The sequence below is a fragment of the Harmonia axyridis genome, chromosome 5, assembly GCF_914767665.1.
Source record: "Harmonia axyridis chromosome 5, icHarAxyr1.1, whole genome shotgun sequence".
Taxonomy (NCBI): Eukaryota; Metazoa; Arthropoda; class Insecta; order Coleoptera; family Coccinellidae; genus Harmonia; species Harmonia axyridis.
Genome location: NC_059505.1, coordinates 1155602 through 1182947, shown reverse-complemented (window position 1 = coordinate 1182947; position 27346 = coordinate 1155602). Strand labels below are relative to the sequence as shown.

The 27346-nt window shown below is 37.3% G+C and overlaps 1 protein-coding gene across 2 annotated transcripts in view; it reads left to right on the top strand.

Annotated features, from left to right (window-relative positions):
- LOC123679643 (dopamine receptor 1) overlaps window positions 1–27346 on the top strand; it is a 189779-nt gene that overhangs the window by 150592 nt on the left and 11841 nt on the right. For both annotated transcript variants that reach the window (XM_045617032.1, XM_045617034.1), the window contains exon 6: window positions 24630–24862. In XM_045617032.1, coding sequence (XP_045472988.1) covers window positions 24630–24862 — 233 coding nt within the window. The remainder of the gene's footprint in view (window positions 1–24629; window positions 24863–27346) is intronic.

Here is a 27346-nt window from a genome sequence, read left to right as displayed (position 1 = left end):
AATTTTGCCATTCGAAATGTAAAGGTCTGGAGAAGTTTCTGTGTATCTAAACAAATATCTAAGATCAGTGGAAACACAATAACTCTAATTCAATATTAATTTAAATGGATTTCCATAAAGTGAAAACAGATTCAATCATTCACAGATGTTCAAGCACGAAATTGAACATTTCCAACAGAATCACACAAGGGCTCTTAAATATGTCAATAAATTGTGATTTGTAACTGAAATCACATCTGACCTTTCTTTATTGCAACGTAATTCACCCTTTCAAACCCTCAATGATAAATGCAAGATGATAAATTACTCAAAACGATCAAATTTCCCAGCTAATGAAACGTATAATGAGAGACTATAGGGTAAAATTATCCCTCATGCTGTTGCATCGGCCCAGAGAACAACTTCGAATTTTCGTTGGATCTAGTTTATTCCGAGTATCGGATATCCAGTTTCCGTAGGATTTGAGGTCTGGGATCTCTAATGGCCATTTTAGCGATTATGAGATCCTAATATCCCGTTATAAATTTCACTCAACGGACAGAATAACTTTGGGAGAGGTTGAGGATGCAATTTAGGATTGCGATTGATCAAACGAAGTGCCATAATGCATTGGAATCGATTCCAAATGTTGCTTGGTGAAGCATCGCTTTCTTGGGAAGATTCTGAGAACTGTTTATACCTGTAATTCACAGAATAAACTATATTATTATTATGTAGGCTTGGTTAATCGATCGTCTAGAGGTTTGATTCGATTACCTGGCCTTTCGTCTTTTTCTCCGTGACTTTGTTGGATTTGTAATAATTAAACTCTTTTCAATTATTTACATCTATTTACAAAGCCACAACTATACAGTACAAACTCGGTATTGAGAAGATCATAATTACGTCTTAATTACAAGTTTCTCACTACGGTACTGAATTTCGTCTTTAACTCTAGTTTAATTACTCGAAACGTCTTCGTTTATCACGTCTTCGTCGTACTTCAAGTTTTCGGTCGTCTCGTCTTTGATTTGTTCGCGACTCGTCTTAATCTAGTCGGCGAACCGTCTTTACGTCGTACGTCTTAAGTTGACCGACCGAACTTGTTCTGTCTCCCGTCTTAGACTTAAGTTAAACTGTACTGTCTGTACCCGTCTTCGGTTTAATCTGAACTGTGCTCTCTGCCGATTGGAACTACCCTCTCTCGAATAAAGACCTCTCTCGGTTTGACCACACCCTTAGGGGAAGGTACCATCCCCCTAGTCCAATCAGGGCTTTTGCCGTACCGCCCCCAAAGATCTTCGCGGATTCCTGGAAACCAAATATTCTTGAAGGACTAGAACCTGAGAAAAAGATGAAACACATCTGGCATGACCGTATTGTCTTCGAACCTTATCAACCCCCCAATAAATCTCTTAAGTTTTACAACCGACATGACACATTCCTCGACACCCCGAAGAATAACACGTCCTTTTTACATTATGTACAATAACCATTCGTTCCCTGTAAATTCATTGAATTTGTCATGCCCTTGGCACTTGAAGAGACTAATAGGTCTCCAAGCATCCGGTTGACCATCTCAATTATAAACAGGGAACAATAAACTGGATCCTACATTATTATTATTATTATCCCCGACTTTAGCATATACGCGTAGGATCGTAAACTCTCCTCGCCATCGGCTTCTCACTGCCCGCTAAGAGGAACATTCACTCAATCCCAGATATTGAAAATATCAGAAGGGAAGAGCTCGGTCGTGTCTGGTTCTTGTAGTCTCCCTGATTCTCGTCGAACTTCTGGTCCTAGGAATTTTCTCACCGTCCTTGCAGTACCTAAAAGAACAGCTCTTTCTTTTGAAATTTTTTCCACCTTCTTTTGACGCATGTTGTTGTTATTTGGTATTGCTACGTCGATGAGTATTGCTTTCTTTTGATGTTTATCGACTAGCAGTATAGCTGGCCTGTTGTGAGGGACTGTTTCATTAGTCAAAACTGTACGATCCCAGTACAGTTTCTAGCGTTCGTTTTCCAGGATGGACTCCGGTTGTTACTTGTAGTATGGCACTTTTTCAGAACGAATTAGTTTTAATTTGGTTGCCAATTCTTGGTGTGGTATTTTTCCTACTGCATTGTGTCTCTCTTTATATTCATTTCCTGCAAATATTTGACATCCTCCCGTGATATGTTGGATTGTCTCATTCGTTGCCTGGAGCACGTGTACGCAGAATTTATCGCCAGCTAAGTGAATTTGAATGAGGTCGAATTATTGGTCTACGGGAGGCGGGGTTGTCATTTCGAAAAATCGCTAACCGTACGAACAGAAATCCAACTACTGTTATGAGATGTTGTCAAGCGTGGTTTGATAATGCCGAAAATCGAAGAAGGGTAGGCACCGGACGTCGAAGGGGCACAAATGAAGTTCAAGATCGACGTCTAAGACTTATGGCCATTTGAGACCGATTTGTGACAACTTGATCTTTGGCTGATGAGTGGTTAGGAGAATAATGCCATCCTGTAACTCTCCCAATGGTTTACCGTCGGATAAGGTCTTTTGGACAGCAGCATTATCGACCCCATCTTGTGTTACCTCTGACGGTTCAGCATCGCCGGCAACGATTACAGTGGTACAGAGAAAGTCAACATTGGAATGTGGAATGGTATCAGGTCGTCTCTTCTGATGAATTTCGATTCTCCTCGGGTGCACATGATGACCGAAGAAGGGTTAGACGACATCGGGGAGAAAGACGTGAACCTCAGTTTGAAGTTGAGTGTCATGTACAACGGACAGTAGGCGTTATGGTATGGGGTGCTATTGCATTTAGAAGTAAGTCACTTTTAGTCTTTATTCGAGGTAACATGGCAGCACCTCCAAAAAATAGTGGAGCCATATGTTCTTCCTTACCTTAACCGGCTCGAAAATCCAATATTTCAGTAGATAATGTCGGACCTCATGTTGCCAGAATTACTTCAAACTTTTTCGAAGCAACCTATGTGAATCTTTTGCCATGGCCGCCCAGATCCCCCGATCTGTCGCCCATAGAGCATGTTCGGGTCATCAGGGGTAGAAGGATTGAAAATTTACTCCAGCCCCCATGGACTTGGATCTGAGACATGAAGTAGCTTCCCTCAAGAAGAAATAGCATCAATGCCGAGACGTTTTGGGGAGTGTAGATAATCGAGGTGGACAGATACATCATTAACACATTTATTGAAAAAAAACTGTAAACCCTTCGTTTTTTTCTCCGAATTTCAATCACATACTCCTTGCTATACTATGTTTTACCAAAACAAATTTAAAATTTAAACAGCTCCTTCTGATTGTTGCATTTTTTTGTCAGTTAGTATATAAGAATATTATTACCATTTATAAGTAAACAATCTTTCGGAATTTATATTTTCTCGAGAGTGTGCTCAATTTTCCGATATTTTCATTCAACTTTTGTGTCGAAAGTTATAGTACCAAAGATAACACTGAATACATTTTTCTGTTTTCACCAACATCGTTTTCAGTTCGAATATTTCTCCTTTAACATTCTCATAGAATTGCTTCATAAACAATATGCCTAAAATGTATTTATTACATGAGTGGTGTTGGAAGATAAATATTTCCCAATAACGATTTTCGAACCATTCTGAATGAAAAGGATTGTTAAAAATATTCATTAGACTATTTGTGCTGCAACAATGAAGGATTGATTCGATGAATTGTTTTCAACCCTTTCGAATATAAAATATCGGGTGAAATAAATCACACCATTGAAATGATTGCAGTCATAAAAGTTTAATATTATTAGAGATACATTCAACTGAATTACCTAGATGCTTTTATTTAGCCAGCGAATTTTTAGATTTCCTGAGGGTGCCAAAAATCAACAAGGTAACTCTTGTTTGACACCGTCAATGCCATATCAATTTTTTTCTCCTTAGTACAAAGCCCAAAAAAATGAGTGTCAAACTGATTAAGTGACGCCAGATTTCCAAAAAATGGATAAAAACAAGTATCGTATATTGATAAAAGATAAAATATATTTTTTCAATAAGGAGAATACTAGTCTTATAGTTGAATTTATTGAGTTGATAGGAATATTTTTGGGAATCATCTATTTTATTAAATAGATAAAAATTCTTAGGAAAAATTAAGTAAAATTAGTCCTCAAATAAATGAAAGCACACTAAAGGAAATAAATATGGTTATTGTTGTTATAGTAAATTTAAGGTGGCTTATACCTGAACCACATAAAAATTTCTTAAATAAAGAAAATGTATGTTTGAAAATCTAATCGTCTATTCGTTTATTGAATTGCTACGAAACTTCATGAACCAAACACCGAGTCAATTGGAAATTTTTCCTGCCCATGTTATTTAATCAATTTTAATGATGCAGCAATTATAATGGTGTTCGTTAAATGTAATGGAGTGTACGTTGAATTGTTCAGGATATGGTGTTGAAGGTACAATTATCTGGGTTCTAATAGATGACTGTGTGCAGAAGACGGATGTACTGCATAGAGTACATTTATATTAAGAGCTCGTGCATATCTATTATCTCCAAAGATTAATAGCTTGCATTCGAATGTCTTTCTTTGGAAGGCGTTTGGTCAACGTGATAAGCAAATATTCTGCAGACAAGGGTGTCGACCAGATCCAGTGGCTGCTCATAAGGGACGGTACCTAACAGGCCAATTGAAAAGTCCCCGGTCTACCATAGTAATACCATTTTTGTAGTACGATTTGTCTTTCGCTTCAAAGTAGGCCTCAGTTTCGGCGATTACCTTTTCATTGGTCCTAAATTCTTTCCAGCGAGCATTCTTTCGAGGTCTGAGAAAAAAGTCTGAGGAAAAAGTCGTTGGGGGCCAGATCTGGCTAATACGGTGGATGCAGAAGCAATTCAAGCAATTTTGCCATTGTTTTCATTGATTTGTGACACGGCGCATTGTCTTGATGAAAAGCACCTTTTTTTCTTCATATGGGGCCGTTTTTTAACGATTTCATCTTTTAAACGATCCAATAACGCTATATGTATAGTAATTGCTGTTGATGGTCTGGCCTATTTGGAGGTAATCAATGAATATTATACCTCCCATTCCAGGATACTGATGTCATAACCTTGCCAGCTAACTGTTGTCCTCGCTTTGGATTCGGTTCATCGTGTGCAGTCTACTCAGCTGACTGTCGATTGGACTCCGGAGTGAAATGATGGAGCCATGTTTCATCCATTGTCACATATCGACGGAAAAATTCAGGTTTATTGCATTTAAACAGCTTCAAACACTGTTCAGAATCATTAACACGTTGTTGCTTCTGATCGATTGTGAGCTCGCGCGGCACCCATTTTGCACACAGCTTTCTCATGTACAAATATTCGTGAATGATATGATGTAAACGTTCAGGTGATATCCTCACAATGTCTGCTCTCTCGATCTTATTTTTTCGCCTCCTTTGGGAGTCCACTGCGTTCGCCGTCTTCGGTGCTCATTTCGCCACGTATAAACTTAGCATACCAATCAATGATGGTTGATTTTCCTGGTGCAGACCCCGGAAACTCTTCATCGAGCCAAGGTTTTGCTTCAACTCTATTTTTTCCCTTCAAAAAGCAATATTTTATCAGAACAAGAAATTATTTTATTCCATCTTTTTGCAAATAACAAAAGTAGCTACACTCACAACGCAATATCTCACAAACTAATGGTCGGACTGCTGTCAAATTGTTACACGTATCGTTTGAAGGTTGGTACTAACTGAAAATCATATGAATTTAAAACTAGCACCGCCATCTGTGCATCAGACCGGGGACTTTTCAATTGGCCTAATACTGCAGACCCAATAGAATCAATAATAAAAAGTAAACCCCAACTAGTTTGATCAATATTTTCATAATAATTCGTTCCTTGGGGAGTATTGAAAAATCCATGTAATATTCCATTTATAAGTAGATGTTCAGGAAATCGGAACTCCAATACCCATAAATTCGATGATGATTATTTGATTACATACGGATATTCCCTTCTGAGTATCCTTTCAGAGCAAATCCAATAAAATACCAGTAAAATTATTCTAGCGGAAAATGGTATTTCCTTCGTATCGTGTTTTGTCATTTGATGTAAGAAGATTATTGTCGGAAATGTTTGTCGTTTCATTCCGATTGAGAGAACTTTTCCCATTGCATGAATAAAATAGAGACTAGTTTAAAATGTATGTGTTTTATCATAAAAAGTCGGTATTTATGCTCTCTGCTCAGCTGTTAGAGAAAATTTTGGGCATTTCGAGATCCCTTCTTTGTGTGTCTAGAAGCATAAAATAGAGTACAAAGGGTATAAAAGAAGGTTTATACAGGTGATTCACCGCGATGGCCTATTAGACGTTCATGGAAAACTAATCATAATTTTGTGCTGAAAATTTGCATGTTGTGGTTTGAGACAATGATATTTCTTCCTGAAATATTTTCAATCGCCCTGTAGGTGAAAAAGCGATGAAAACTCCACTCCAGTGGCGGCTGTCGGTTTATTTACGTTCCGAATGGAGAGGTCGGGAACTTCACGAACGGACCGATTAACCCGTTCCACGTTTCCTTCCGTTCTCAATAAGCTCGGCTCCCAGGTTCAGGTTTATCTAATGTTGAACCGGTCTCTTTAAACCTATTCGCCGTTTTCCGAATAAATGAAAAGCTTGGCGCATTATTTAAGTTACGAAAACCTCGAATAATGGAGAAATTTTCTCGAGCTATAGCCACAGAATTATAATTTTCGTAAGCACAACACGCTATCCGCTCCCGAGAAACTCTTTTTAGCAACAAAATCCCCAAAAGTCAAGCTATCGTTTGACATATCCCCTCCGGAACGTTGCGTCTACACAGTAAGCTAAACAAATATAAACTTTTTTTGAGTCACTTTGGATAGTTATGTCAGCATGGAAACGAATCCGAGATGGCTCTGTTCGGAGTACAAACGTTCAAAATATGCGAAGTGTTACTTTAGACAATAATGTGATAACGTAATTGCCTCAATGAAACCAGAGCAGGGCTGCCCAATTATTTATGTAGGTTACATCTTTCACAGCATACGAAAGGGCAACGCGGTTCTCCAAACAAGACTAAGCTTATAAATTCTCTTTGATTCACTTGACACCACCCGAAATTGATGTTGATCTCCCTGAATTTTTCCGGCGCGATCTTTTGACTCTTCAAAGGGATAAGTTCGACACTTTCAACAACCACTTAACAGATTAAAAGAGCGGTGGTTCGAGGTTGAAGGTTATTTATTCATCAGGTATATTCGTGATGCGAGAGAGAATTCAACATCAGATCCAAAATTTTCATTGCTCTCAAAAAAACCACTATTTCTTGATTTACAACCTAAGGTCGTTCAATGTATCATCATTTCTTGACATTTAAAAGTTAAAACTAAGCCATAACTGAAAATAGAACGAAACACGCTTCAACAATGCAATGAAATTGTTAAAATTCATAACAAAAAAGGTAAAAATTTTGCAGTCACAAACCTAAAGCAATATTGTATTGTCGTGAAACACCTTCAGATAATAAGCTGAAAATTGGTATGAACCTTTGTTTTGTCGTTATGAATGTTGTCTCAAAATTCGCAAGTGCTATCGTGTCCGCGTCTTAAGATATTGAAGGTCAAATGTCATCAAATCGCGAATATCTCGCTTTTTATTGCTTTAATGAGATTTGTGCTCATTATAAAAGTGATAGAGTATAAAATTCTCTACAACTTCTGTTTGAACCTTTTTTTCATACGATCAACTGTTTTCGCGGTAGACCGCGAAGAGTGCGCCGCGTACTTTTATATAATATGGCCTAATGCGATCCAATTTTTTACTTCCGGAAGTGAGGGTCAGCCAGGCCGTGTGCCATTGATCGAAACAAGTGATAGTCAGAGGGAGCAACGTCTGAAGAATACGGCGGGTGGGGTAGGACTTTTCAACGTTTCCAAGTATGTCTTGACCACTTTCGCAACATGTGGGCTCGAGCATTGTCATGCTGTGAAATCGAACGCACTAATTGCGTTCGATAACGATTGCCTGTGATTGTTTCAGACGGTTTTAACAACTCATAATACAATTCGACGAGCTCATCCCACCAAATACTCAGCATGACCTTGGAACCGCGAATATTCGGTTTGATCGTCGATGTGGAAGCATGGCCGTGATATCCCCATGATTTTCTGCGCTTGGGATTATCGTAATGAACTCATTTTTCGTCCCCAGTCACAATGCGATGTAAAAATCCTTACCGTCTTTGCCTTGCAAGCATTTGTTCACAAGCAAACAAACTCCGTTCAACATCTCTCGGCTTCAATTCGTACTGCACCCAATTTCCTTGTGTTTGAATCATTCTCATGAAATGGCTTGTTGCGTCACTTTCAATAATCCTGCCAATTTTTGTTGCGTTTGACACGAGTCTTGATCAAGTAATGCTCTTAGGGGGACACAATAGACTATAAGGTCGTGGTGCTGTAAAACCCCAATTTAATCTTCAATCTAGATGGTTTGATGAATTGGCAACTAATGTAATACAATAAAAGATCAATAATGATTAATCAATTATTATTTATGGTGAATCTCTGCTGTGTTGTACTGCACCGATCAGTTAGTAGCTCTTCGAAAAACCTCTGAAACACATTAATTCGTACAAAGCGACATAATGATGTAATTTCAATTAACATTTCAGTACTTCAGGTGCCTGTTGTTTCATTATTTATGCTAATATCAGTTGAGCTTGATTGGCTCAGCGCTATCGATATTCTGTGTTCATTAATTAAGTATTAATGGATCACTGTGAGGCTCCTACTTCCCTTGCTAATATTTCCCTTGTCGATTGCATCACGCTAATTCATTCGATAGGATTGAAAGTCGATGAAGATTAACGCGCATTATCCAGATAATCCAATCTCAATAGAAAAGATGATGTTGAATTGGATTGGTCGATAATCTTATGATCTTTTTTTCTCTAACGGAGATTTAAATCTTTTTTGATGTGCGAAGAAGATTTCTTCCTGCTGAATAACAATTCATCCATGGTATTCATTAAAAATATGTGGAAAGCAATAAATGATTGTTTTTATTTCAACTACGTATTTATCATTCAAATTTGATATTCGCTCCTTGCAGAGAAGAACTGTATTTAGAGGACCTTTACCGGTTTACCGATAAGAGATTTCATTCAAATATTTTATTACCAAGTATTCATTATTGATGGTAAAAAAATTGTGATATGTTATTGATTCTGTGAGTATTAAACTTGTTTTGAATTTGCTTTTTGATATGTATTTCTTACTATCATCTCAATAATTCAGTAGTTATCCGCAACTTATTACATAGGCATACAACTTTGCTTCCACCTTCTTTTTTCTGAAATTCGAGGCTTCATTGTGAAGAACTGGTTATACATTTAGGATTCGAAATATTGTTCATCGCTGGCCACTACTTTCTCCCATCTTTCGGGCACCGTACGAATCCCTCGTTGAAAAAACTGGTCATCTTTTGAAGCGATCCACGAATCGATCCAATTTACACTTCTTCATAAGACCGGAAGTGCTGGTTAGTCAAGCCGTGTGCCATTGATCGAAACAAATGATAGTCCGAGAGAGCAACGTCCGGAGAATACGGCGGGTGGGTTAGGACTTCCCATTCCAACGTGTCCAAGTATGTATTGACCACTTTCGCAACATGGGGTCGAGTATTGTCTTGCTGTCCCACCAAATACTGAGCAACACCTTGGAACCGTGAATATTCGGTTTGGCAGTCGACGTGGAAGCATAGCCGGGATATCCCCATGATTTCATGCGCTTGGCATTATCGTAATGAACTCATTTTTTGTTTCCAGTAACAATGCGATACAGAAATCCCTTCTGTCTTTGCCTTGCAAGCAGCTGTTCACAAACAAACAAATGCCGTTCAACATCTTTGGCTTCAACCAGTACGGCACCCAATTTCCTTGCTTCTGAATGATTCCCATGACTTTTAGGCGTGCGTTTGACACGAGTCTTGATCAAGTAATGCCTCCAATTCAGCATCTTCGAAAAACTTCTCTCCTCCACCGCAATGCGGGTCTTCAACATCAAAATCACCGTTTTTGTAGTTTTGAAACCATAGTTATTTGAAAGTATTCGATGAGCCTCAGCCGCAGATTTCTTCATATCGAACCAGAAAATTAAAACCATCCGCAAATGACGAGAATTTGGCTCGTTTGCTGACATGTTTAATCGAGAATAACTTCATGATGCAGACAAAAATCGATTATTATTTCGATGGCGTTATGTTTACAAATATTATACCTAAGCTTATTGTATGACATCTACGATCTATTCATTTCAATTACCACTTACCGCAACAGCTATCTATTGCAAAACGGTTGAACCAAAGTTGTACACCTAATACGTTATGAAGTGGACATTCATTTTTTTTTATTCTTCTTTCTTGAAATCACCAAAAGATATCTCTGATTCAACAAACAAAACAACAGGAACTTATTGATTGGGATAAATCCTAAAAAGCAGTATTACCAACCAGAATGAATCTTTTCCAATTCATCGGAACTGGAAAATGCCCATAATGCTCTCTTTTTGTCAGCCGAAAGTTATATTTCAACTAGGTTCGTTGGCCTTGTTGAAACAGAGTTTTATAATACCAGTCTTTAAAGATGCAAAAAACGAAAAATCCATTCGGAAATATCCCAGTTAAGACTCGAAGCCCTAGAGAAAAGTAAAACACAAGCAATTCCCATATCTGCGTCTGTCAGCTAGAACTCAACCTTTCTGTAAATATTTTAATTAAAAATACTATTATCTGAAACTTCAACCACTTCATCTCTTCGACTTAGAAAAGGTCTCGTTTTTTTCAGCAGTTTTTCGACAAAGTTTGCGAATTCCCAAATTGAATCCCTTTATTCCAAAGACGAGACTTATTTCTTTGAATTCTCATCAACTAATTAATGGATATTTTTGGTGTGCCGGTAGAGGAGTATCACATTTCGTACTTTTTGGATTATAATTTAATCTTCTTTCATCTTTGCTTGTAAAATGGCAAAATACCATTTCAGAGTTTCGGCGTGAATAGGAGGCGAAATCGAATTTCTACCAAAATAATGAAGGTTTCTCTACATGATTCGAGGATAATTCAATTAAGAAGAATTGAAGGGTGGAATAATTAAATTTCAATTAGAACGGGGGCAAGAATCGGTCCGTGATAAAGTTTCATGGAAATATTTCGCTGACTGTCAGGCAACAAACACAGAAAGTAAGGAGAACTCGTAGGAAAGTTTCATAGAGATGGAAATTCATTTATATCGGACTTCAAAACTGAATGGAATTTAATTTCTTTATACATAGATGGAATAATTCATATTGGACCATTGTTTCTTGGAAAGTCATTTCGAAGTGTTTATTATTATATTTTATACTAGTTTGAGTCCACGACTTCGCCCACTTGGAAGACTGTCTTGGATAACGATAACTTTTGTCACTTCTTCATTCAATTCTTGTTCATACCGCAATAAAATTAATAATATACTACACTTAAATTAACGCACATTATGGAAATCTCAAATTTATTCTACTACTGAAGGTGTTCTCAATGATAATTATTTTTATCAGAATTATGCATGCATATGTTATCCACTTTCAACGTTTTTCTCCAATACAGATGTTTTTTCGCTGCAGGAATAAAAAAAGATGAGATTATCAGATTTTGAATGTATTGGCTCCATTCTGAAATCAGTTGTTCTCGATCAATTCTAGTGATCAATAGTTTTTCTTTCGTTTGATTTTCTACACTCGATCGCTATGCAACGCGAAACACGCAATTTGACCCAAGAGGAATGTGCCCAAGCGGTAGTTTTGCGAGAAGAAGGGTGGACATACACAAGAATTGAAGAAAGGTTTGGAGTTTCCCATACAAGTGTGTCCAGAATGTTGCAGCGATTCAGGGAGACAGGTATGAATATCCGAAGACCAGGACAGGGTAGACCACGGGTAACAACTGCCATTCAAGAACGTTACTTGAGAGTTTCTTCGTTGAGACAACGGTTTGCAACCGCTCGCCTACTTCAAAATCAGCTTGAGCAAACTCTTGGGGTGCAAATTAGCATTCAGATAATAAGAAATCGCCTCAGAGAATATGATTTAAGGCCTCGTGTCGCGGCAAGAGGCCCAGCTCTTACCCCAGCCCATAGAAGGGCGCGTTTGGATTTTGCGAGAGAGCATATCCATTGGGAAGAGGCTGATTGGGAAAGAGTTCTCTTCACAGATGGGTCTAGATTCTGCCTCTACCATTGTGATCGACGTTCCCTTGTATATAGACGTCCAAATGAAAGATATGCTCAGTGCAATTTCCTGAATACTACTGGTTTCGGGGGAGGATCGATTATGGTATGAGGTGGAATATCTTTGACTGCTCGCACAGACCTAGTGGTCGTTGATAATGGAGCTATGAATGCTGATAGGTATACAAGGAACATTTTTGAAGAGCATGTAGTGCCATTTGCCCCATACATTGGTGAAAATTTCATTTTTATGGACGATAATGCCAGACCCAATCGTGAGCGCATCGTTCAGGAGTACCTTGAAGAGGTTGAAGTCTCTCGAATGGAATGGCCAGCAAGAAGTCCAGATCTCAATCCGATTGAGCAGGTTTGGGACAACCTCAATAGAAGACTGAGAAGTTCAAAAAATCATCCAGCTACTCTTAATGACTTAGGAATCCAACTCAGAGAAATCTGGGAAGGATTAGATCAGAACATTTTAATATCACTCATTTTGAGTATGAACCGTCGTTGCCGCGCTGTAATTAACGCAAGGGGTGGAAATACCAAATATTAAATCACTTATCAGCATTCCAGTATTTTGAAAATTGTTTATTTCTCTTCTTTCACATAAGATTCGGTGAAATCCTGAATTTTTCTTCCATTTAATGTGTCTTGTTTTGTTCAAAACCTTCCCGAGAGAACATAAAAAATAAAGTCAATGTAGAGTTAACTTTTATTAAAATTGAGATTTTCAGAATGTGCGTTAATTTTTTTGCGCAGTGTAAATAAAAAATTATTAATACAGAAATAATGGGCATTTTTCAATAATTATACATTTTTAGTGAATAATTAACTATTATTACTCTATGATTGAACTCAAAAGACATCGTATCGCATTTTTTGCCTAATTTCATTATGCAGCTCAATTTCAACTACCTACTATATTTGATATGGAAGACACGCTGCGATGCATCTCTTCCTGAAAAATGTCGAATATCTCCAGTATGAGAGGGATATTATGTAAATAGTATTGAAATTATGTGTGTGGGAGAACTGGAGCTGAAAGCTCCATCATAGCGGAAATAACGTAATCCCACCATTCGGGATATACAAATAATGTCAGGAACACTCTCTTTTTACTATTTTCGCCTAGAGAATGTCACGAGATTCATCATAATTCAAACGTAACTGGCAGAACCAAGTGTGTCTCATAACATACTGTCGCATCGCAGATGTTGGAAACCTTCATAAATTCTAAGGTCACATATCCCTTCCGTAATTCATATCATCAGGAATTTGTGTCTTGAGTTCTATATAGGGGAATTTTTATGTCTCCTTGGGTGAAACCGAGGAAACAGTGAATTCTGCATCATTGATATTGAAGCATTAATTAACTACAGATATCTCTCATTGAAAATTCGTCTTCTGATACTATTTGTTTTTCAAATTCCACAATAATTGAAATTTTTGAGAGGATCACAATTAATTCTTCAAAAAATTTGTATACTCTCAGGAAAGAAAACGAGAAAAACCCTTTCTTGAAAAAAATCACGGCTGACTCGGATGTAGTCCAATCTGGACGTCCAATTTTCGATGATTTTTTCCAACATTTGAGGCCTATATCGGCAATAACACGTCGAATGTTGTCTTCCAAATGGTCAAGGGTTTGTGGCTTATCCGCATAGACCAATGACTTTACATAGCCCCACAGAAAGTAGTCTAGCGGTGTTAAATCACAAGATCTTGGAGGCCAATTCACAGGTCCAAAACGTGAAATTAGGCGATCACCAAACGTGTCTTTCAATAAATCGATTGTGGCACGAGCTGTGTGACATGTTGCGCCGTCTTGTTGGAACCACTGCTCCTGGACATCATGGTTGTTCAATTCAGGAATGAAAGAGTTAGTAATCGTGGCTCTATACCGATCACCATTGACTGTAACGTTCTGGCCATCATCGTTTTTGAAGAAGTACGGACCAATGATTCCACCAGCCCATAAAGCGCACCAAACAGTCAGTTTTTCTGGATGTAACAGTGTTTCGACATACACTTAAGGATTAGCTTCACTCCAAATGCGGCAGTTTTGTTTGTTGACGTAGCCATTCAACCAGAACTGCGCTTCATCACTAAACAAAATAAAATGGACGTAGTGCGCGATACGTATTCCGCACAGAATCATTATTTTCGAAATGAAATTGCACTATTTGCGAGCGTTGTTCAGGCGTGAGTCTATTCATGATGAATTTCCAAACCAAACTGAGAATAAATCACTTGACAGCTGTTGAATCGGTCGCCATCTTGAACAGAAATGCCAACTTAAATTTATATACCTCGAAAGAAACACCCATTATAATAATGCTATTTTATAAATTTATAATTCAGGAATTTTTATACGGCAGTTCCAACAGCATCAACTACGGTTTGAAATAAATAAATTGTTTTATCAAAATCACTACTCCTTAATTTATGAATACTGAGAGAAATTCGAAAAGAATTCGTGGATGAAAAATCATTCTATTCGTCCTCTGAGTAATACAAATAAATAGAGGGAGCATATATTATTTTCAGTAAGCAAAATTTGTCCCCAACAAGAACTTCCAAATTTGACATTAAGCGCGAAAATGAAAACATCAGTGATACGATATTTCACTCGATTCGCGAGTTTCTCCACAAAGAACGCACTTCTTATATCTCATAGGGAATCTATTCGTCAAACAAATTTTAGAATTATCCTGTAGATATATTTATAGAACACGAATAAGTTACCGAATCACGCAAAGATAAATCAATTCATTTTATCATCATGCAAGGGTGTGGTGGATAGTCATAAATTTCCCTAACAATATAATTCTTGAAAAAACACCTGGCTTTTCAGCAGCCAATCATTATTCATTTTGTTGTTTTATTTTCATCGATAACCTTTTGAATTCGATCGGGAAAACTATTCAGGATAAAATTTTCTCCACTTCTTTCATTCAAATGAAATATTTCGTTAGACGGAGGTGAATCATAGATATTTGTTGACAATGCAGCTATAACTAAAATATAAATCGAAAAGTTTTGTATTCATATACATTTGTGACTCATGCGTCCTTCGAAATTTCCATTATCATCCAAACTATGATATTTTGTACTGTATGCCAATTTCGTGAACGAAATCATGTGGAGGGATGAGACCCATTTTCACCTTGATGGCATCGTTAGCATGCAAGACTGTCACATTTAGAGTTCATAAATCCACCGATGATTCGTGAGAAAATAATGCATTCAAAACGTATGAATTATAATATGAATTTGAATGAATTATTTGGCCGTTTTTCCTAAATATGAACCATGTATTGCAGTAGTAACCTTACTACTGACAAAGGGTGATGGAATCTACCTAGATTCCATCACCCTTCTTCGGTGGCTATCGGCTGAAAATAACGACAAAGGGTGATGGAATCTACCTAGATTCCATCACCCTTTGTAGTTATTTTCAGCCAATAGCCACCGAAGAAGTTTCATAATTTCATTATGTTTGCTTAGATTCTTCTCGAATCACGCAGAACCACAATGAAATATGAATTGATACATCTCCATCTCCATCGCTAGAGCTGATACTTAAGATGTAAGATTTCTAAAACTATCAAAATCTACCAACAAATTTCTGCCTACTAAAAATTGCAAAGAAATGCGAGAAAACTACTAAAAAAGTAGCTATCCACTAAATCTGGGCACACTCGCGATTTTGAATAAACATTACCATTTTATCTCAGACCTTGGGGAACCCCCTTATTTTGTCAAAGCGCGCATGAGCTTGTAGAAATATGCAACACATGCATATCAAGTAAGATCGAGTCAAGCAATAAATTTCCCAAATCGAGTTCAAGTTTGTAATTTGTCACGTGCTTGATTTACAAATCAAGTAGTTGGTTGAAATATCAAGCTACTTAGTTTTTTGGCGAGTCTTCCTCAAGCCAAATTTATGTAGGTGTGTCCTCTCCCAAGAAATTACGGTGTTTTGTCCCAAAGATTGCTGGTGGATTCTGCATTTAGGCAGTCCAGCGATCTCTGCTTGAAAAGACACAACCTATCACAACATCGGGAAGAAGTGACTCTGCTACAACGCTGCGACCCCTATAAATCCGCCGAGGCCAAAGTAAAGTGTGGCGCGGCACCCATAACGCCATCTCTTGAGCACTCAGAGTCACTACAGTTTTATAAATGCATAGAGTAATAAACATAGATAGAGGAAGTATACGCAATTTTGACATGTCCCCAAAATGGTTAGATTACGTTGTCGGATTGTGTTATGTTTTCAATTCCCCAATTTTATTATATCATTATGAATGTATATTATGTGGATTGAAATATATTTATTTGAGTGATTTCCGTTTAAATATGCAAATTTGAATATTTGGAATCCGATATTTTTCCTAATTGTCGAATAAGCAGAATATTCATTATTTTCTGTATCTACCTGCTGAAGTCCAAGGTTTGGCAACTTTTGCACTCCTAGTGTCATCGGTTGTTTCAAGTCGTTCGACGCGCTTGAAGTTTGTTTTCTGAATTTATGATATATTTATGGATTCATTTCAATATATTTTGAATTGATATGAAACGTAGATTCACTATGGGACATAAGAAGTGCGTTCTTTGTGTAGAAACTCGCGAATTGAGTGAAATATCGTATCACTGATATGTTTTCATTTCCGCGCGCTTCCTGTCAATTTTGATAGTTCATGTTGGGGACAAAATTGGCTTACTGAAAATGACATATGCCCCTCTATCTATGTTTATTACTCTGAGGATGAATCCCTACTCTTGAAGGTGGCTATGTTGACGAATAAAGACGAATTTTCAAGGAAAAATGGGTGTTACTGATTCGGCCCGTAACTTATCGAGCAAAGTGTTATTATGATATCATTGGATGTCTCCTGGAACCTCTAATCTTGATATTAGACAGTATTTCTGCAGAAACCAAGACGCACCTCATGAACCATGGGAATCTCGTTAAACTTTCACAATTTCGATTATGATGTTCCCCAAAATGAGAACCCGTTGTTCTGGAAACGTAAACCGTAAAAGTTTCGAAGGGGATCGACCCCCCCTTATCTTCGAACATTTTTGAAACTTCATTATGGCGAATAATTTACCAGAAACGCCTCCGATTTTTATCGTTCAAATCTCTACACTACGCTGCCCTCGCGACGTCATGATAGATCCTCTCCATTTCCTCCCCAATTTCCACCACCCCGCACCTCACATTAAATTTTCATTGGCAGCCTCTCAAACCTGCCACCAGAAACGGAAATTTTTTTTCCAATTTCTGGCACTTCCGTTCCGAATTATGTAAAAATTTTCTCCCAATCAAGCAACCGGCGGCGGCTTCCATTGGGGATCTTACCTCTCTCTGCCCTGTACACAATTAATGGCAGATCGTGGGAAAGTAGGCCGTGCAAGGTCTGAAGGTGATTCAGTCTGACTTTTCCATATTTAAAATTGAATCTTCTACGCTCGGATCGCGCAGCATGCCATTTGTATAAATGGACTTTTTTTTTCAAAGGGCAATCTCAAAAAAATTGCAGTGTCTTTCGGACCACCTGTAGAGTGATCTGTAGATATCCAGAATACTTTAAAGCTTTTCGGGAATTCAATTGAAAAAAATCGTTGAATATCTCGAAGGGTTTTCAAGATATGGGCTTTAGTTTATTTCCATGACATTTGTCGAAAATGGTCCACGTCAAAAAGTATCACAGATAAATAAGGATAATTGGGGCATTTCCATAGAGTAATAAACATATAAAGAGGAAGTATAAGAAATTTTCAGATGTCCCCAACATGGTTAGATTACGTTGTCGGATTGTGATATATTTTTAAATCCACAATTTTATTATATCGTTATGAATGTACAGGGTGGCCATTAGAAAACGAAACAGACGAGATTACAGACGAAATAAAGTTTTTCGATAGAAATGCTCGGACAGGTCGATTTCTGTTTCGAGGGGCACAACTTAAGATGTAGGTTACGGACGCATAGCGCTTCAACCCTTGCTGCTACAACCCCCACCCCCAATTTTTGAATAGGGAAGATGGGGTGAGTGATACCTCATTTGAAAGGTATTTTTATACTGATTTCAGCACAGTAATTGTTTTTTCATTTTATGCATTAGTTCTCGAAATATTCTTAACTAAGTATTTGAAAATGAAGTGGTGTTTTCATGGCACTTGTAGTGTTTTGTGAAAAATCGACATTTTGAGCTTCAAAACAACCATGACTGTGGCTTCCTTCCTAACTAACTAACGCATGAATATTTCGAGAACTAATGCATAAAATGAAAAAACAATTACTGTGCTGAAATCAGTATAAAAATACCTTTAAATTGAGGTATCACTCACCCCATCTTCCCTATTCAAAAATTGGGGGTGGGGGTTGTAGCAGCAAGGGTTGAAGCGCTATGCGTCCGTAACCTACATCTTAAGTTGTCCCCCTCGAACAGAAATCGACCTGTCCGAGCATTTCTATCGAAAAACTTTATTTCGTCTGTAATCTCGTCTGTTTCGTTTTCAAATGGCCACCCTGTATATTATATTGAATGAAATATATTTATTTGAGTGATTTCCGATTGAATATGCAAATTTAAATATTTGAAATCCGATATTTTTCCCAATTTTCGAATTTAAAATGAGCAGAATATTTATTATTTTCTGTATCTACCTGCTGAAATCCAAGGTTTGACAACTTTTGCTCTTCTAGTGTCATCGGTTGTTTCACGTCGTTTGGTGCACTTGAAGTTTGTTCTTTGAAATTCTGATATATTAAGGTATATATTTCAATATATTTTAAGTTTATATGAAACGTTGATTCACTATGGGACATGGGAAGTGCGTTCTTTGTGGAGAAACTAGCGAATTGAGTGAAATATGGTATCACTAATATGTTTTTATATCCGCGCGCTTCATGTCAATTTTGATAGTTCATGTTCAGGACAAAATTTGCTTACTAAAAATGACATATGCTCCCTCTATCTATGTTTATTACTCTGAGGGTATTTCAAAATCAGTTCATATTGAATATGAGCATGATAAAAATATTGGGCATTTTCATTCAAAAAACAGGGTGGTATCATATTTAACCACTTTCGGACAAAGCTGAAGAGTCAAAAATAATTTAAGCTTATGTGCTGAGTACTCTCGATTCCGTAAAAATTTGAATCTTTCTCCTAGGCTAAAATTTCTAAGAGCTATCGACCGATAAAGCACCTGTATATTCTTCCGAGAAAGTTCAATAGTAAAATACAAATAAAAACATAAGTACCAATATCTCAGTATTGGCAATAGAAATGTGAACGCGATATCATACATTCCAACATATGATTCATGAGAACAGATAAAAACCTCATCAAAATCTCTGTCTCTCATAAATGTGTAGTGATTAGTTTGTGTATTTGTTAACAGAATAAGCTGACATATTTATATCGAAGGTCTTCTTCTTCATTCAAACAAAATCTTTTTCATCCTTTTCACCAAAATTTGATGACGCATATGTGATGATTAAATCTGAAAACAGGTAAAAAAAGGACTTAAAAGGAAATGTTTCCATTATATTGATTTATACTCGTAGTTAGCGACCCAATCTGAAAAAGAATCTGAAACTGAATGGATAGCTTGGAAACCACCATGATATTTAGAAATTGAACAACTTTTATATTCACCAAGTGGTCAATGGTTTCTTCTAGGTCACACTCACATTGTGGGCTTTCAATAGAATGTCATTTGAAAAGCATACATTTCAACGACCTAAGTTGATTAAAGGTACACTAAATTATTCTCCTAGGATTATTGAAACCTGGAACTTTCTCTAAAAGATCAACGATTAGACTTTCGTTAAAAACATTACAAGAATTTCATTTCGAACACCAAACTTCCTTGTGACTTTCATTAGTTTGAAGGAAAGTATTGAACCATAAAGGTTCAAGTATCTGGGAGGTAACATACAATAGGAAACAAGTTCAGGTAGCAATTAAATTCATCCCAAGATTTCTTGACTACAAGCCTCTCAAAACTGCACCCCAATCAGATTTTTTTCCAATTTCTTGCACTTCCGTTGCTAATTATGCAAAAAATTTCACCCAATTGCTATCTCACCTCTCTCTCCCCTGTACTAATGGCAGATCGTGGGAAAGCGGGCCGTGGAACGTCTGAAGGTGATTCAGTCTGACTTTCTCCATATTGAAAATTGAATCTTCTCCGCCGTCAGGGGTGGTAATGGCGGTTCGAAATGGCACCTCGGCTGAGCCGAGTCTCCCGAGGGACAGGCTGGAACTCCATCGTGAAAAGGTTTGCAATTTCACTTACATATTGAGGATCCCGGAGGATGCACCGATATAGAAAACGTGCCGAGAAATATAATTCACGTTCTGCCGCGAAATCTGCAGAGTCTCCTGAGGATAATTCCCCGAAGATAATTCTTTTTTTCGGTGATAATGCTGGCGAGCTGGGGCGGCGAACATATCATACGAATTTGGCCGATGATTTATGAGGTAAAGATCGAGGTTTTTGTGAATTTTCAACAGTCTGGGTCTTCTATGTAGGATTCCGATCTCAATTTTATATTATATAGGGTGAGTCTTTGACTGGTAGATATATTTCAACCGAAGACACCTCAGGTGAAAATAAATACCTCTTTCGTTCACCATTTTTCCTATTCGGTTTGGTTGGAAATCCATTAAAAATGTAATTTTCAGTTATATCTGAAAAATATACAATATATTCTTTTGACAAAGTACCATACAAAAATTTATTAACTTCAAACAATAAAACATGTGTAGAAAGATCTCAGTATTAGCAAAGGAAATGTGAACGCCATTTCAACGTATGATATTCAGATAAAAACTTGAGCATCAACTTGTGATTGATTTGTGTATTTGTTTACAGAATGAGCTGACATATTCATATAGAAGGGCTTCTTCTTCATCTAAACATCTTTTCCATCTTTCTTTTCTACCAAAAGTTGACGACGCATATATCATATTTAAATCTGAAAACAGAAAAGAAGAAATTAGAGGGGAGTGATAAATTTGATAGTTATATTTTATTGATTTAAAGTTAGCGACCCATTCTAAAAATGAATCTGAAACTGAATAGATAGCTTGGATATCATCATGAAATTTATAAATTGAACAAATATTCACCAAGTGGTCAATGGATATTACGTCACACTCACATAGTGGACTTTTGACATTTAAAGAGCATACTATTGCAACGACCATGACTAGTCCCAAGTTGATTTGAAGCACACTAAATTTTCCTGGGAAGATTGAGACCTGGAATTTTCTCTAAATGATCAAAGATTGGACTTTTGTTGAAGACATTACAAGAATTTTATTTCGAGCCAAATTTCCTTGTCACTTTCATTAGATTGAAGGGAATTATTAATCCATAAAGGTTCATGTGACTTTAATCTGGCAGTTCTAGTATCTGAAAGGTAAGATACAATTGAAAATAAGTTCGGGTACAAATGAAATATATATCTAGATTTCTTGACTACAACCTTTTCACGAATATGAGACGGAATTATATGTCATATAACTAGTGTGGATCTAATGGTTACACTGATGATTCTTATAGAAAATCTGTGTAACAATTTTATGAACTATTAATTGAGCCAAACAGAACAATAGTTTTCAACAGCTGGAAAATCACAAGGCCAAAGCTGCAGTACGAAGGGTACTGACCATTAATTTCCATAAAAATACCATAAATTTGAAGAACCCAACTCTTGAAATTAAGTTGAACTTGCTGTGGATGATACACTTTAGTACAAGTATTTATAATGGGTGTAAATTCGTGATATCACAAATCTTTCATCAACTAAGTGAAAAATTGACTTTGCTTGCAGCTATTTATCATTAGAATTAATATACTTAACAGTGCTGAGCACTACTATATGGTACTACTTTCTTAGGTGATCTCTAATAAGTCTTCAACGTTGACATTTATTTCATCGATGTTAATGAATACGATTTGGGCATTCATTTGAGACTATTTGGACTGTATTTCATTCTGGTAGGAAATCGTTTTCATTACGAAATTAAGGTTGTTTCAAATCATATGCTGCAAAATGGCGAAGGCGTCGGTCAGCCAATATCGATTATTTTAAGGAATTTCTCATTTAACCACGAAAGTGTCAAGCCTTCAGGAATTTCCTTTCGGAAAATATGTCAACGTGTTTACTACTGGACGAGCTAGGAGTCCAATATAATCGCTTCAGACCATTTGGTCAGAATGAAAGCACCCTATTACTTAGAACAAGCGCACAATTGCTGAAGAGCTGTATAGAAACACTAATTATTTCAATAAAAGTGTAATAACAGTGCAATAATTAGAGCTGCCTAATGTGACCAACGGCATGTGCACTGTGGAAACATGTGCAGGCGTTTACCATCTTTGTGAAAATTTAATAACATGGTGGAATGCATCCAGAAAATTCGTATATCGCTTTATGAAACGAAATAGTGAACAAACAACTGAAAAAGGAGGCTCTAGGGTTATTTTATCAAGGGCAGCCGCATTTGACAGTTTTAATGAATGCATATTGATTACTTTTTCATCGGAATAAACCAGATATTTGTAAATTTTCTAATCATTTCAACAATGATTAATTTTCAGAAAGGGAAGTGAAATAATTCATACACAGATCGTTCAGAATTGAAGTCCACTACCTTCTTTTTAGTAATTAGAGAAAAAGATTTCATTCACCTAATAGTGAAGCCCTTGTCTTTGTCCACAAATCTGGTTATTTTTCTCTGGATTCCTAATATGGGATCAGAAGGAAACCAATCTTGATATCCCTTAGTTATTATCCTATAAAAAGTTAAGGTATCGTGAATTTCTTTGATGTCATTGTCATTATTCTGAATGAAGAAGCATAAAATGTAATATTCACATAACGAAAGATCTTCTTCCAATATCAATAGACTTCTTGCCTCCTTTTTTGAACGCTTGTTCTCCTCGCCGATCGATCTTTCATTTCGTTACAATGTCTGTATTTTTCTTATTTTGAGCCGGGAATGGTCTTAATCGATAATGTTCTAATAACCGATTCCTCTGTCTTCGAATTAGATTCTGTCCTTCCGTCCGGTCGGCCGTAAACACTATAACTACCGAACAGAAGGACCTATAAATTTGTAATTTTCGAAGATAAGTTTCATTTTGATATTATTAAAAAGAATTGTGAATTGTTTTTTTTGCATAATTCATATTATTTTTTACTAACGGGTGTTTTTTTTTTCGAGGTATATAACTTTAAGTTGGCATTACTGTTCAAGATGGCGACCGATTTAATAGCTGTCAAGTGATTTATTCTCAGTTTGGTTTGGCAATTCATCATGAATAGATTCACGCCTGAACAACGCTTGCAAATAGTGTAGTTTTATTTCGAAAATAATGGTTTTGTGCGGAATACGTATCGCGCACTACATCCATTTTATTTTGTTTACCGATGAAGCGCACTTCTGGTTGAATGGCTACGTCAACAAACAAAACTGCCGCATTTGGAGTGAAGCTAATCCTCAAGTATATGTCGAAACACCGTTACATCCAGAAAAACTGACTGTTTGGTGCGCTTTATGGGCTGGTGGAATCATTGGTCCGTACTTCTTCAAAAACGATGATGGCCAGAACGTTACAGTCGATGGTGATCGGTATAGAGCCATGATTACTAACTTTTTCATTCCTGAATTGAACAACCATGATGTCCAGGAGCTGTGGTTCCAACAAGACAGCGCAACATGTCACACACCTCGTGCCACAATCGATTTATTGAAAGACACGTTTGGTGACCGCCTAATTTCACGTTTTGGACCAGTGAATTGGCCTCCAAGATCTTGTGATTTAACACCGCTAGACTACTTTCTGTGGGGCTGTGTGAAGTCATTGGTCTATGCGGATAAGCCTCAAACCGTTGACCATTTGGAAGACAACATTCGCCGTGTTATTGCCGATATACGGCCACAAATGTTGGAAAAAGTCATCGAAAATTGGACGTCCAGATTGGACTACATCCGAGCCAGCCGTGGCGGTTATATGCCAGAAATCATATTTAAAATGTAATGCCACAAGATTATCTTGCGGATAAATAAAATTCATGTCAATCGAATAATCCATCGTTGTTTTATTGCAATTTAAAGTTCTATAGCTCTAAAAAAAAAACACCCCACAACATTATTATGAAAGAATGAATTACCACAGAATTAGTAATAGAGTTTCTATAATATTTCTGGAATTTTAATATCGTGGTGTATCACAAGACATAAAAACCAGCGCTTATACTCAGCAATTTCCTATATTCATATTTCCAATGCATCATCCAGACAAACCAACGTTAATATTGCATTCTTACTTTCCAGATATGGAAGATGGGTGACTCGGCGAGTAGCTCTGGGGACAATTGCAGCGATATGGCTTCTTGCAGCTCTGATTTCCTTCGTTCCAATCTCGCTGGGGCTGCACAGGCCCCCACAACCTCTAATTTACAATGCTGGAGGACAGAATTACCCCACCTGCGCCCTGGATCTAACCCCTACGTATGCTGTGGTCTCCAGTTGCATTTCGTTTTATGTTCCTTGCATTGTTATGATAGGTAGGTGAAATTTAATCGGTGTACATTTGGATTATTAATACCACGAAATGTCTGTCTTTGGAAAGTTATCCATTTTGAATATACTGCTTCACTCAAATTAAGGACACAAATTTTGTGACCGTTTCAACTTTTTCAAATGGCAAGTTTTATCGTTTGCGTTTCAAAGAATGTTGGATGACTTATTGTTTTTTGTTCTTACAATCAACTTTAATTCAAAATCTGAAAATTTGTTTTGCAATAATACCTAGACTAAGACCTAGAATGAAATCACTTTATCGGATCAGCCTCTTCCCAATGGATATGCTCTCTCGCAAAATCCAAACGCGCCCTTCGATGGGCTGGGGTAAGAGCTGGGCCTCTTGCCGCGACACGAGGCCTTAAATCATATTCATTGAGGCGATTTCTTATTGTCTGAGTGCTAATTTGCACCCCATGAGTTTGCTCAAGCTGATTTTGAAGGAGGCGAGCGGTTGCAAACCGTTGTCTCAAGTAACGTTCTTGAATGGCAGTTGTTACCCGTGGTCTGCCCTGTCCTGGTCTTCGGACATTCATAACTGTCTCCCGGAATCGCTGCAACATTCTGGACACACTTGTATGGGAAACTCCAAACCTTTCTGCAATTCTTGTGTATGTCCACCCTTCTTCTCGCGTTGCATAGCGATCGAGTGTAGAAAATCAAACGAAAGAAAAACTATTGATCACTAGAATTGATCGAGAACAACTGATTTCAGAATGGAGCCAATACATTCAAAATCTGATAATCTCATCTTTTTTTATTCCTGCTGGGAAAAAACATCTGTATTGAAGAAAAACGTTGAAAGTGGATAACATATGCGTGCATAGTTCTGATAAAAATAATTATCATTTAGAACACCTTCAGCCGTAGAATAAATTTGGGATTTCCATAATGTGCGTTAATTTTTTTGCGCAGTGTATATCGTTTCTGGTCATGAAGTGATCAGTCAATTCTGAAAGGAAGAATCATCAGAATATACACTAAATTGCTGTTCAAAATATAGAATACAGAAAATTATCTTTATTCAAGTAAGTAGCAAACAATTTACATTTTTTTGAGACCCCAACTATTGATAGTTTTTATAATATTCAGCGAAAAACTTAATCACAATATGATTTATTCTGCTACTGATATTGAAGTAGCTGTCAGAAAGGCTGTAATGGTATGAAGATAATTTCAGAATATTAATATCCAAAACCACCGCGAGATAAACTAATAATGAATCATGATTAACTTATAAAAACTTTTTTGATAAGCTCGTATATTCATTATTAGCTTACTATCGCTGTGTTCGTGAACACATGGTAATCTCGGATGTTAATTTTCTATATGAACAGACATGAAAAGGTCAAATCGAGCTTACCTCAGAATGCCTTCCTCCAGTTTGTTGAGCTAGACTTGTTTTGCTGGCAAGAATAAATCGAACTAGCACAGAAGAAACCTGTAAGGAGGAAATAGGAGGAACAGGTGGTTCCCTTCGTGAGAATTTCGACTCATACTTCTAATACCTTTCGATTACGATGGTAAATACACTGCGCAAAAGAATTAACGCACATTATGGAAATCTCAAATTTATTCTACAATTGAAGGTGTTCTCAATGATAATTATTTTTATCAGAATTATGCATACATATGTTATCCACTTTCAACGTTTTTCTTCAATACAGATGTTTTTTCCCAGCAGCAATAAAAAAAGATGAGATTATCAGATTTTGAATGTATTGGCTCCATTCTGAAATCAGTTCTCGATCAATTCTAGTGATCAATAGTTTTTGTTTCGTTTGTTTTTCTACACTCGATCGCTACGCAACGCGAAACACGCAATTTGACCCAAGAGGAATGTGCCCAAGCGGTAGTTTTGCGAGAAGAAGGGTGGACATACACAAGAATTGCAGAAAGGCTTGGATTTTCCCATACAAGTGTGTCCAGAATGTTGCAGCGATTCAGGGAGACAGGTATGAATGTCCGAAGACCAGGACAGGTTAGACCACGGGTAACAAGTGCCATTCAAGAACGTTACTTGAGAGTTTCTTCGTTGAGACAACGGTTTGCAACCGCTCGCCTCCTTCAAATCAGCTTGAGCAAACTCATGGGGTGCAAATTAGCACTCAGACAATAAGAAATCGCCTCAGAGAATATGATTTAAGGCCTCGTGTCGCGGCAAGAGGCCCAGCTCTTACCCCAGCCCATCGAAGGGCGCGTTTGGATTCTGCGAGAGAGCATATCCATTGGGAAGAGGCTGATTGGGAAAGAGTTCTCTTCACAGATGAGTCTAGATTCTGCCTCTACCATTGTGATCGACGTTCCCTTGAAAAAATATGCTCAGTGCACTCTTTCCCATACCCAAAATGTACAGGGTGACAAATTTCGATGTTTTAGCACTACAACTTTTAAACCAGAGGAGATAGACGAAATCTGATACCCCATTCTCGATTTCTTTTTCTGAGAAACTAGCAAGGGTAGTATTA